Source organism: Mesoplodon mirus, assembly GCF_964341445.2.
Source record: "Mesoplodon mirus genome assembly, chromosome: 13".
In the NCBI taxonomy this organism is placed as follows: Eukaryota; Metazoa; Chordata; class Mammalia; order Artiodactyla; family Ziphiidae; genus Mesoplodon; species Mesoplodon mirus.
The window spans coordinates 69,294,877-69,308,954 of NC_138989.1; the positions used below are offsets into that span (position 1 = coordinate 69,294,877).

Consider the following 14,078-nt stretch of genomic DNA (forward strand, 5'->3'; position numbering starts at 1 on the left):
CTGAAAACCAATAGTGCAGTAATGCTGCAGAGGCTTTTACAGAGTCAGTTGTCTGAGGAGGTGTAAATTGGGCACCTGGGAGGTGGGGACAGAGAGATAAAGGCATGAATTCAGTGTAACGTGGACCAGGCTGACCACCTGGAAGTTTCAGCATCAACCCTGAGCAGGAAGTTCAGAACTCAAGTCAGACATTCTTCCCTCTGAATTCCAGTCTAAAATTGGAGAGGTCCACATAAAACAAGCATACTCAATAACCTTGCATAAAGGAGACCTGCTTTATTATTTTATATTTACCCTCTTTACCACATCATATAGTTTCTACCTGGTTGCTGTTGATCTTATGGTTGACATCTTGACTGAGGAAGCCCAGACTTTATGACCTCTTCTTCCATGAATACATATATATTTGCATCATACATATATGTTCCTACATATAGTTGTATATGTAGGAATCTGAGGTTATAGACTAGTGGCCATGGACCTGAATTCAGTTCAGAGATATATTTTGTTTTGCCAGCACAGGTTTATTTTCTTTATTTGAATTATTTGCCAACATTTGAAACTGTGATGATTTCCCATAAAAATCTGGATTTCCAGAAAATTGGACACCAGGACTGCTCTCCATATGCTCATAACACCCGGAAGCTGAGTGGTGGCCCCGCTCCTTAGGTGAATTACTTAGATGAATTCCTGTCCAGCATCCTCTCTCCCCTATTGTCTCTCATACTCTGTAGCCAAATCTCTTTATCTATCTGCCTCTCCCTCCCTCTCTCAGTTTTAAAAGCAAAGACGAAAACAAAAATAAAATTCTAACTTCTAAGCATGTGAGTTTGGCATTCCTGATCTCTCTCTCACTCCCTTAATAAAGAAATACATAGACAAATGAAAATATACAGTATATGTATATTAGGTGAAACTAAATGCAGTTTCACCCAAAAGAAGTAATTTTTTATGGTTCGAACCTAATATATATTAATGTTTACATTGTAGTTGTCTATATGTTTGAAATCAGACTTTGACTTCACTCCGATAACTATAAAGTATATTCTTCCTAGTAGAAAAGTATTTGGTGATCTTCCTCACTGTAGTTTCAATCTGCCCCATCTTTTTCCTGAGGTTTGTTTCTTCTACCATCCTCCTACCTCTAAATCCTACCCATGCCCTTCAGTCCTAGTTCCAAGTCCAAGAAGTCTTTGATGACCCAATCCCTCACTCATTGTTTAGGCCTCTAAACTCATATAGCATTCATAAGTTGTATCACATACTTTACTGCTTAATTTTGTGTAGTCTTTCATTGTTTTCTCTGCCCGGAATTATGATTGTAACCTGACAACAGAGGTCCATCTTTTCCAAATATTCTTGGATCTCCAACAGCATTTAACACTTGTTGACTGATTACTTTCTTTCCAGTAAACTAAGTTGACAACATAAATCTAAAAAAGTAAATATCCCCTCTTGCAGGCGAAGCAATTCACTGAATAGAAGCCCTTCGACTGCATTAAATGTCATCTTATTTTATTCTTCTTGTTGTATTATGGTTCTTGTGTCACTGGTTTGGAATGTCAAATCTTTAACACTAATATGTAGGGCACATAAAAATTTCACAAAGGAAAATCCATCTAATCAATTTTCAAAGAACATTGTCAAAAATAAATTCATTCATTTTAAAAGCTTTTTTTTGTAAAATAAAACACAGACACAGAAAACCACATGTGACAAATGTATCACTTCATGAATTATTTTAAGTTAGAGTTCAACCTGTTTCTTTGCTCTGTTTCCTGCAAACTGGCATTTGGATCAAGAAGCTTGATCAGACTAAGTAGGTTCGATCCTTTTGGCAAGACTCTAGAGGGTAGTGTGTTCTTTCATTAGGAGGTATGTAATGTGTGGATTCTCTGTTTTATCTTTCAATCATGGATGCTTAATGCATAGTTTCATTTGTTCACTGGGGCTGAAAAATAGCAATATTTGAATTTTATCATTTGTTTGTTATTAGTAGGAATAATACGGTAAAAGGATACTCCCCTCACATGCTGTTTGGTTACACAGTGGTAGAGTTTATTCAAGAAAGACATGATAAATATTTGACTCTTTACCCTGACTTGAAGATAGTAATTTGGTTCCCTCTCAATCTCAGAAGTGACCAACTCTTATTATTCTTTAAAAAATCTTTATGAATTCACACATTCATATGTATTTGTTAAGTTTCATTTCATTGCAACTTTCATCTTTATTGATGCTCAGACTGTCCTCACCTTTGGTCAGTGGAAAACTCTTCCAAGTTGATTTCCGAATCCGTTTGACACAATCCTGTTAGTCTTTGAATGTTTCCTTTCTATTTGATATGTGAGGATGCCTCAGGCTCAATTGCTGTGTTTCCTGCCTCAGACTAGGAATCAACCAGTTCTCCAAGAAGCCTTTGATTCTTGCAGTGCAAAATATTTTTTTCAAAATCTCAGTTTGGGTGCTAGGGATACCCGTTGTTATTGAGTCAGTGTTTATAGACATTTTCAGTGGACAGAATTAGAGATAAAATACCTTTTGGGTTTAAACTGATTTTTCAATTAAATTTTAGGAACACAATACTGAATCTTTCGTTCACACCAGGAATCCAGTTCTCAAGGACACAGGGTACGATAGAATTAGAATTTCTCCTGATAACTCATTTGCTCTATCTCATATTACATTGGTTTCAGAATATCAATAATAATAGTATCACCATCAATAATAATTATTGAAACATTTTTGCATATACTATTCATATTCTCCCTTAAGTTTATCTTATGATTATAATATAGGTACAATTTCAGAACATGTAGCCTTGCAAAATAAAATCTCTCCCTTTTAACCCTCAGTCTTAGTTCATTAAATTCATTGTTCACCAGTTAGCTATTAGGTCAGTATCTCCCCTGGTCATTTAGAATGTCTAAAGCTCATTTTCTAGTGGATCTCGGGATCAGGGGAACAATATTCCCTGATTCATTGCAAGTTGATAACAGTTTGGGTGAGCCCTTTATATTTAAAGCTAACTCTTGTTGACTGGAAAATCCTTGAATCACATTTTCTTACCTTGAGTGTCTCAAAAAAATCACTTAAATTTCTTCGGGCACAATATGGCGCTGTCAGAAAGTCTGATAATAAACTAATTTTCCCTCTTATATGTCATGTATTCTTTTTGTCCACGTGCCTAAAAGATTTTTTAAGTCAGCAAAAATTTCATGAATAACATTTTTTCATCTATATTTGTTCTGTTCCCTTTATTTGGTTTTTTTCCTCAAGGACAACTATTACTCCAATGTTAGCTTCCTTCTAGAATATTTGTCACTTCTTCCTGCATTCTTTTTTACTCTTTCTTCATTTACTTGTGTTTTTGTTTTCATTTTCTCCTTGTTGCATTTATTTGTTCATCTCATTACACTTTATTTCTCAAATTTCTTTTTCACTTAGTGGAATTCTTTCTTGAGCTAGGCCACCCCATTCAGATTCCTTTGTCCCTTATGTGGAATTCGTTCTTGAGCCGGGGTGCCCCATTCAGATTTCTTTGTCACTTACATAGAATTCTGTCTTGAGCCAGGCCGCCTCATTTCTGAATTTTTCCAATTCTGATTTATGTAACTCTTGCATATCTGGCATTTTATTTTCTTAATGTTGTTTAGCTCACTTTGAAACAGTAAATTGCAGGTTTGATCTGTTTTTCTCATGTATTTTTGATCCTTTTCTTGTGTACTTGTCTATAAGAACGATACTCTCCTCATTTTGTTTTGTAAGGAATTTAACCTCAACAGATTTTTGTTGCTCACTTTTATGTGATTTGTTTCCCTGCATTCCCAGAACTTCAAATAGCTTTTCTAAATACACAGAGTTCCCTATCCTGTTGTTTTCCTTAGACCTGCGTTCAGGGCTCAGCAAACTATAGCCTGTGGGTCAAATCTGGCCCAGGTCCTATTTTTGTTTGGGCCCCACTGAACTAAGAATGTTTTTTATATTTTTGAAGAGTTGTAAACAAACAAACAAAACAAACATAGACGAATATGTGACAGAGACAAAGTGGTCTGCACAGCTATATTGACTATCTTGGCCTTTTACAGAAAAGTTGGCTGAACCCTGTTACACACTAAAAACTATGGCAGTTTGCTTTCCAAGTTTTCATGACTATTCCTCTCTCCTACTTTGATCTGGACTTTCTCCTCCTTTCATGTCTATTGCTTCTGTCCTACTCATAAAATTTTAAATATATTCTTAGTAGTTTGTCCCCAGTGTGAACACTGTCCTGGAAAGGAGACTTTGTAGGTTCGTTTCAGGTATTTACATTTACTGTTCTTAAACTGGTCCATTGCACTTTCTAGCATTACTTGATAGTTATTTTAGAATTACTCTGTTTTCAGGTTTGTTGCTTCCCTCTGATTTCTCTTACACAGATACTGATAACATGCAGGTTCATGATAACATGTTGGTGGTTTGTCCACGTCCACTTGTATCTTAGGGTGTGAGCATATAGACCTCATCACCTCGTTTTGTCATAAATGTCTAAATGCCTTTGGTTTTCTATGTAGTTCTCCTGTCTCTTTTTATATGAAGATTCAGGAAGATCAAAAAACTATATTGCCACCACTGCCACCTTCTTCCCAGAATCAAACTCACTCATTTTTTAACAACTGTTTGCTTAATTGATTATATTCAATTTGATTTCAGGAAAATGTTTATCCTGAGTATTTCAGTACATTAAATAAATCAACACGTTCATATTTTTTCTGTTTTTCTCCAGAGTCAAGTTCCCATTATGTAATCTCCCTAAAAGCTTTTAACAACGCAGGAGAAGGAGTTCCTCTTTATGAAAGTGCTACCACCAGATCTATAACCGGTAAGCTAAAGTAGTTAATCCTCTTGTGACAAGGTATTTGAATTATGGTGAAGAAAACAAACTAAAGTGAAACAAAACAAAATACAAAGAAAAAATGTATGTAATCATGTCCTAAGCCTTATGTGTATATGTATACACACCATTTATTATTTTTTTGGTTATCAAAATTGAGAGGGATTCAGTCTATAAATTAGTACATGGAATTAGAGAACATAGATCTCTTATTCTGTCTTCTCCCAGTAGCTTCATGTTTTGGCATTCTGATACCACTCTTCATTCCTCTGGGCAGCTTGTTTCAAATCAGTGCAATGTAGACAAGAGGGTCTCTGCAAAAAAGGCCACCAAGTGCCTGAATGGACACTTGCTTCTTTGCAGAGGGTCCTTCAAGCTGATATGACAAGGATGAACTGACCTCATGGGGCTGGCTTGGATTTGGCTGTGTCACACAGTGACTTCTTTCTGAGCTGGGCCAGTAGGTCACCCCAACAGTGTCCAGAGCCTCTGCACATTAAAAGGATTGGCTGCTTCAAGGACTTCTCACCACTAGGAATTGCTACGTGAGGTGGACTTGAAAGGTAGCACAGGAGAGAAACAGGGCTCAAGGAAATGAGAAAGGGATGGGTAAGAAAGTGAGACCCAAGCCATTTATGGAGCCTATTTGTGAACAAGGCTGGACCTACTCAGAAGTAGAATAAGTACCACCTCTGTGAGTCTTGTTCGTGACCCATCACATGACCCAAAGTCACATGACCACCCCCAATAGCCTTATGTCTGAAATGTGAAAGTAAAACCCAAGAGTTCCATCCTTTTAATGAATACTTCGATACTGCCCCCTTTCAAAACCCACAACCCTCAGACCTCATTCAACTTATCAGCTATTTTCACCTGAATGAGAACAAAGGATCTGAGAGCAGGATTTCATAGCGAGCCCCAAAGAACATGCAAAATTACTGGGGTGCCTGAGTATGAGTCCTGGAAGGTAGGAATAAATGAACATAAAATAAATAATGGAGTCCTGTGACTTCTGCTACCACCTAAATTTATGTGAACTTTGTACAGTTTGTTTTCCAAATCCAGACGCTTCATTCATAAACTTATCTTGAGAATTGCAGTTGTAAACAAAATTCACAGTTGTTATGTGATGGTTTTTGGAGCACACCATCACTTTATTTCTTTCAACCAGATTTCCTTGTAAGGCAAGGATATTATTCCAGAGTCTCCTTGTCTCTTTGGCTGCTGGTTTCAATGTCTATGGTCTGTCTGGAGTGGTATGCAAAAGCTTGGGTGCATGTCAGTATATTAATTTATCTGTGGAGACAGTATGTATCTTACATTGTGTTATCAAAGGGCCCATGGCTCCCCAAAAAGGGTAAATAAGAAATATTACCCTAGAGAATATTTACTGTCAAATGTGTTATTTCTAAATATAGAGAGATGAGGCAATTAGAGGGCCAGGATGGAAGCTACAAGATAACATGGTGGAGGGTGGCTGGGATTTCCTCTTCCCCTTATTCTCTTACTCTGCCAAAGTTTCTCTGAGAGGTAGCAGCCACTTTGGCTGTGCCTGTCCTTCCCATAATGTTTATTCAGTAAGCCAGCTCTTTCTTGCCTAGGTTAAGAGATGATAAAGAGTCACTGATGTGGCTTGTGATCAGACCACACAAAATTGCACCATGGTCAGTCTTTTAGAACTCTGATTTTCTTACCAAAACTAAAGCCCACAAAGAAGGAACACTAAGATGACCCCCCAAAAGTCAATTTTTGAGCAGAAACTAGTAGTAATAGCAATAGTAGAGTTCAGATAAGCTGAAAATAGGTTGCTCAGAAAGAACTCTTTGAGGTGTTATTAACTTTTTTCCCCTGAGCACTTGTTGTCATTCTTTAATTCTTAGCATATGGCATTCCCAGAGTGGTTTCTAAAATACCAGTGATCCATAAGACAATTTTTTCCTGCTATGACTAATCCAAATGGATCTGAGAAATAAAATAATACTGAAAGTTGGAAAACGTGTGAGGGATTTTCTTGTTGAAGAAAAGTCAATAAGGGGTTGGAGAGGATGAATAAAACCAGCCCTTTCCACATCCGTGCCTAGATGTGGCAGACTTATTTTACCCTGTTTTCACACGTCATGGAGAACAAAGGACAAATAAACAGAATCAAAGGTTTAGATTCTGTGAGAAACTCTTTCAATAAATGTGTCCAAGGGCTACATAGGAGATATTTTCAGTCTCTGAGCTTCTGCAAAGTATTCCCATGAGCAGTCTTGGAAGAGGCCAACATAAAGTAATAAAAAAAAAAAATCAGAGGCAGTAAATGCATCAGGCTGGAGTAAGTATCAGGCTATGGTGCTTTCCAGATGGATGTGCTCATAGATGCTGGTCTACTCTAGACCTCATCTCATTCGTAACATATCAGTGTTAGACCCAAGGAAAGTTTCACTAGGTCAAATGGGCAGGTTGTTTCAGTTTTTTGCTGCATTTTTTGCAATTTTATTCCATATTGTTGTAAAAATAAGACATTTTGAGCCTGGAGAAGGGAAGAGAGCAGGGGAATAATGAGGTGTGTTGTTTGAATTTGTTTGTTCTCATTTGTTTTATAAATGTCTCAATGAAGTACAACTGTGTTACTTTTTTTAAAAGCTTGTTTTGAACTTCAGCATGTTGACCATATGCTTATATGTTCTTACCAAAACAACTATTAGGAATTGAGTAGGTTTCTCTTTTTAGCAAAAGGTTTAAAGCTACGTTTTCTGTTTTTGTCTTTTTTTTCACTCTTTTGTATATTACCACTGAAAATCAGTGGTATATAAGGCACCCAGGAATACGAGGGGGAAAAAAACTGAAAAAAAAGTTGTTTATCAGCAAAATAACTGCTAAACAGTTAGTGTTTAGCACTAACTGTTTAGGTACCTGGTGGTACCTAAGAAACTACCTAAACTACCTGGTGGCCCAGTGGTTAAGAATCCACCTGCCAATGCAGAGAACATGGGTTCGAGCCCTGGTCCGGGAAGATCCCACATGCTGCGGAGCAACTAAGCCTGTGTGCCACAACTACTGAGCCTGTGCTCTAGAGCCCATGAGTCACAGCTACTGAGCCCGCGTGCCACAGCTACTGAAGCCTGCGTGCCTAGAGCCCGTGCTCCACAACAATAGAAGTCACCACAATGAGAAGCGCACAATGAAGAGTAGCCCCCGCTCGCCACAACTAGAGAAAGCCCGTGTGCAGTAACAAAGACCCAACGCAGCCAAAATAAATAAATTAATTAAATAATTTTTTTAAAATGTTTAGGTACTTGGTTTAGGTAGTTTTTAATTCAACTACCCAGTTTCTGACCTGAGAGGGGAAGATAATTAGCAATACATGTAGCATATATTTAGAGCAGTGCTTGCCATCTGCTACTAAGTTCTGCTTTGTTGGAAATACCGTAGTGTCTGTACTATCCAGTACGGCAGGCACGAGGCTCATTTGGCTGTCAAACATCTGAAATTGACTAGTGCAATACAATAAATTAATTTTAAATTTTATTTAATTTTAATTAATTTAAAGTTAAATTGTCCATTTAACTAGTGGCTATTGTATTAACCCAGCTCTGGAGGAAGTGGCAAATAGAATGACAAGCCATGAGTGGGGAAAAAAAAAACAAACTCCTCTAAAATAAGCAAGAAAAACTTGGCCAGGTTAGAAATTTTTGAATTACATAAGTTCGTAGATATATACCAACAAAGAGCATTACTTGAAATTTAGGGATGCATTCTGGAACTGAGACTCCAAGGAACTCAACCACAAGTCATGAAAAACATACTTTTCTAAAATCCAGAAATAACAGGATTGAGTATTACCGTTTCTTAAAGTAGAATCACGACTTTTCAAAATCTTATAGAGGGTACCTGTGAAAGACTGTAAAGTTAGTATAGGTGTCTCAACAAAACTAGATTAAGCAAAGAAACAACAGATAGGGTAACATGAATATGAGCTGATCTAAAAGGAGTTTGTGATTGAGAGTAGTCCTCCCTTGTGTATAACATTCTTCTTGGTAAGTCAGCTGTGAACAGAAACAAGTCAAGTGAGGCAGCACCTGCTCTAGTTTCGCCAAAAGGTCCCACCGATGCGCCAGCCTGATGACAGATTGAAATCCTCCTAGAGGCTGCAGTGTCTTCAGCTGCCCCGTCATCATTTCATAAATCCATTTGGGTTTAAAGGAGCCCTTAACAAAAAGACATGTCAAAGGACATACAGAAACCCTGGGCTCTGTCATTAAATTTTAAAAACATATTTTTCTTTCTCTCTCTTTCTATTGTTGTTTTTTTTTTTCTTGGTCTTCCTTTTGTTCTGTTTTTGTTTCCAGATTTTATATTTTGCTCCAAAGACCACAGCCCAGTAAACTACTAAATAATTCATTGGAAAACAGTGATGAGTAGGGGGTAGACATTTAAAGTTCAGTGGACAAAGTGAAGTAATCATCAGAATCAGCCCTCAGTCTCTATACTGTATTTAAAAATATAAGCTCTGTATGTTTACTGCTTCAGATACTCTACATTTTAGTAGGTCTCATCTCCCCAAATGCCATCAAATGCCCAGCCTAAGAGCTCATCTTGTTTTTTGTTAGTGAGGGTACATGTTATATGATTTCAAGGAAAATTTTAACAGATTTAAATGTCTTAGGTAATAAATAAAAGGCTCAAAATTGGACTCTAACTACAGCCACAAAATAGGCTCCCCTGATTCTGACATCCCCAGCATAAAAACAAATATGATTTTTCTAGAGAATCTTATGAAACCACACACATCATTATGCAGATTCTGTTTGTGTTATGGATGTGTGTATCTCAGCATGTGTGTATCTCAGCACAAATCGGTTGTAGGTAGTTCATTCTGTCTCCCCACCCAATAATATGAAGTCTTTCCATGGAACTTAAAATTTTCAAACAAGGAATGTAGATATAGAAATGCCATAAAAAACTTAATTACTCTGTGAGAATGTGGGTAAAATGGACACTTCTACACTTTCTCTAAGAATTTCAATCTAACCAAACCACGTGCTATGTAAACCCAATTATCACATCATTGAACCATGTGGACCACAGACTTGGTCTGGCTTTGTGCAGTCATAGACATAGACAGATTGCTGTAGACCTCAGGGCCCTTTGGTCTTTTAGCCTTTGTTTGTTTCTTACCTAAACAATATTTATGCAGATAGGATCTAAGCAATAATAAATGCAATAGAGAAAGCAAATCAAGTTAGAGAAGGAGGAGAAAAACAAATAAATAACAAAGCAGATATTAGGTAGGCATTTATTTCCTTTGCAGGAGGAAATAAACTAGACACTCCTTAGTATTTTGTTATTTTAAGTTATCTGCATAGTTATAAAACTGATGAATTCTGTACTGGATCTTTTAAGAAACAGTGTACAACATTCCAAGAAAAAATGGACTTTTAAAATATATAACTAGACGTGACAGCCAAATTGATAAAACCACTCTAAGGAAATGAGTAAATTACGAAAAATAGTCAGTTACTCTTGTAAGCTAGCAATACTGTTTCTAATGAGTTTTCCGATTGAATTAATTATATTTTTTTCTGTTCTTCTCATGTTCCCTTTCATCATTATTGCCATGCATTTAACTCATTGTGATGTGTTGCCACTGATGTTTATTTTTTTAACTCTTTTATTTATGTATTTATTTGTTTGTTTCATTTGGCGGGTTTTTAAACCCAGATCCCACTGACCCAGTTGATTATTATCCTTTGCTTGATGATTTCCCCACCTCGGTCCCAGATGTCTCCACCCCCATGCTCCCACCAGTAGGTGTACAGGCTGTGGCTCTTACCCACGATGCTGTGAGGGTCAGCTGGGCAGACAACTCTGTCCCTAAGAACCAAAAATCGTCCGAAGTGCGACTTTACACTGTCCGGTGGAGGACCAGCTTTTCTGCGAATGCGAAATACAAGGTGAAGTTCAAATTGATAGTATGAAATTTCACATGAACTGTCATTTGTTTAATACATTGTTTTAAATGCATCCTGGACTGTCATGAGTCATTTTGCTGCAGTGACATGAAATGGAAAACAAAGCACTTTAAGAACTCAGTATCTAAAATTGGCTTGGGAATTATTGTGTCTTAGGAAACAATTCTAAGGCAAGGTAGAAAAATATCAAGAGCTGCAAAATGTTATTTGAATTCCACCAGATGTTGGGTTTGTTTAAATAATGTGATTTTGTACAAGGGAGCGCCATTTTCTTTTGAAAATAGCAGAGCTCTACATTCATTTTTTAGACAGATTTTGGTGTTTTTCTTTTCATTTGGAATCTAGATTTATGCCAGAGGCACCCCTATTAATGTTACAGAGACCCATCTTATAGTGAATATGAAAAGGAATACATGATGATTTTTTTATACCATCCTTAGATGGTGAACACACTCTAAGCCATTTCCTCATTTAGCCTTGAAACACCCTCAGGTAGTAAAGAAAACCCACAGTGCACACTCCCCTTTAATTAATATGAATTAGACCAACTCCCTTATTGTTGTCCTATCACTGAGTCATCTCACAACCCCCCTAAGAGCTCCTTAGAGATACATATTTGAGGCACTGTCATGACTACCTTCAAATCTCTATCAGCCAGCCTCAGCAACTCCAACAAACAGTTATTTATATACTGGAACGATTTTGTTACCTTCTAAGCCTACCACATGCTAGTAGTGTATATAAACAATACACAAATGTAGAATAAAATGAGATCAACAAGTAATTATTAACCACCTACCATTTACTTAGAACTATGCCAGATCATAGAGGCAGTTTAACATGCTTTAGCTGTTACTTCACATACTTAAAATCATTACTTATAATTTTGGAATGCATAATACATTCAGCTCCATAGGTTTACTTCAAAGAACTCAGTAAGTTATTCAAGTGAGGTACTATATTAAAACACATTTAAAATATTCACAGGATGATTATTTGGGATGGAGAATGTAGCTTTTGAAATAAGAGCCTAAAGCGGGGTCGGGGAGAGGGCAAATTGGATGAAGGCAGTCAAAAGGTACAAACTTATGGTTATAAGAATAAGTAAGTACTAGGGATGTAATGTACAACATGATAAATATAATTAACACTGATGTATGTTATATATGAAAGTTGTTAAGAGGATAAATCCTAAGAGTTCTAATCACAAGGGAAAAAATATTTTTTTCTGTTTATTTAATTTTGTATCTATATGAAATGATTGGGCATTCACTAAACTTATAGTTTAGTGGTAATCATTTTATGATGTATGTAAGTCAAATCATTATGTTGTGCACCTTAAACTTACACAGTTCTGTACGTCGATTATATCTCAATAAAACTGGAAGAAGAAAAAGAGCATAAAAGTTACCCAACAACAAAGGAACCAGTAGTTCAACCCGGGCACTCCACAGTCTTCATACTCCCCTTATATCCCTTCTCTTTACCACTCTCCTGGGGTGGCTATCAGGGAGAATCTGGATCTCCCAATGCTTTATCCAATGTTCTTTCCACTAAGCTGCTGTCTCGCTTAATCCAGCCTCAAGCCAGTGGTGATTTGGGGGGATGAAAATATCCTTTGGAAATTTCTAACTCTCAAAACCCCAGATGAAAGGAAAATCCCACCAATAATTTTGTAAGTCCGCCTCTCTTCTCCTGTAGCCATGCTGGATCTGCTTCTAGTTTGGTTCAACCTTTAAGTGACATAAAATTCACGTTTCATAGTAAATCAGTTTTTAGTTGAAACCATTTAAAAACAGTTTTCTTTGGTTCTGCCTCCCTGCTAGGTCAGGTACTAGGAGAAACTCTCCAGGCACGGCCAAATAGTATCATTGATATAAAATATGCTCTAAGCATCCTATCTATCTCCTTACAGTATCAGATTTAAGACTCAGCAGAACTATAAATAAGGATAACTTATCAGATAAGACAACTGATGAAACACATGAGAGCATTTTTAAAAAACTCTCTTTATATACAGATAACCCAATTCTAAGTTTACTTTTTAAAATGTTATGCTCATGGTTTCTGTACTTTGTGGATACATTCATTTCACAGAGTGGCTGTGGGTACCTTGCCAGTACGTGAAATGTTCTGAAGGACAGTGATTGTTCTCTGCAGAATGATTTGAGTTTCAGAGTTTCTGGAGGCATTTTTTTTTTTTTTCCAGTTGAAGAGTCGATAGAACAGACACAGGATTATTGAGTCTCATAAAGAATGCCTACAGTGTGAGACCCAACAAAAAGCTATCCTCTGTAAGGAGAGGCTGTTTTCTCTTCTGGATTGAAGTATGAGAATTGAAAGAAATAAGTTAACTGTTTCTCTCCCCCTCATCTTCCCTGACCTAATAAGGCTTTCCATTACTAACGTTCGATCCCTCTCTCACACATACACACTCTACACCCACACCCTGAGAAGCAGGGTTAGAGGAAAGAGGTAAGCTAGATAGCAAGGAAAAATGTAGAGCATATCTGGTCTACTAGAAAGACATACATTAAATTTAAATCTTACAAATAATAGTAATAGACTACTTTGGTGTTGCATTTTGAACTTTTCAAACCATTGTCATATCTATTACTTCACCTCATTCCCCACTAAGCTTTATATAAGCTAGGCAGAGCAACACAAGGTAATGGGGGAAAGAATACATACATGGAGTCAAATAAATGAGCTCTAGAGTTGGCTTTCCTGTGTCCTGTCATGTGACTTAACTTGTTTAATCTCCTTTTTTCTTATCTATGCGATTGGGATATTGATATAGTATCAATATAAAAAGAATAAGTAAGATTCTGCATAGCTAAGTAGGCATATAGAGATCTTTACGAAGACTTGGGTAGGTTGTATAACTTGACAAAATTCCCCATGAAACTAGAGCTGTTAAGCTGATGGCTTTATCCAGGCCTCTCCCCCCAGGAGTACCCTTCTACTTCAGTCCCACGTCAAGCCATAATCCAGACATTCATATTTTGATTGTCCAAAACTCTATATTGACCTTCCTTATCAAATGGAGAAATTTTCTATAATTTATTTTCTACTAAAGTGATTCATCATTTGATGTTTTATATGACTTTCCATTCAAAATGCATTCATTGACCAGTGCTTACCAGATACTAGCATGGATATTACAGGAGATAGAAAGTTGTGCAAGACTGAGTCTCAGCCCTCAAGATGTTTACAATTCAATGGAGAATTTATCAAAATGCTGTAAA

The 14,078-nt window shown here is 36.9% G+C and overlaps 1 protein-coding gene across 1 annotated transcript in view; it reads left to right on the top strand.

Moving 5' to 3' along the window:
* Positions 1–14,078, top strand: part of DCC (DCC netrin 1 receptor) — a gene marked incomplete at its 5' end in the record, with an annotated part of 1,195,962 nt that overhangs the window by 1,034,597 nt on the left and 147,287 nt on the right. The window contains 2 exons of the mRNA XM_082640204.1: positions 4,766–4,861; positions 10,580–10,812. Coding sequence (XP_082496330.1) covers positions 4,766–4,861; positions 10,580–10,812 — 329 coding nt within the window. The remainder of the gene's footprint in view (positions 1–4,765; positions 4,862–10,579; positions 10,813–14,078) is intronic.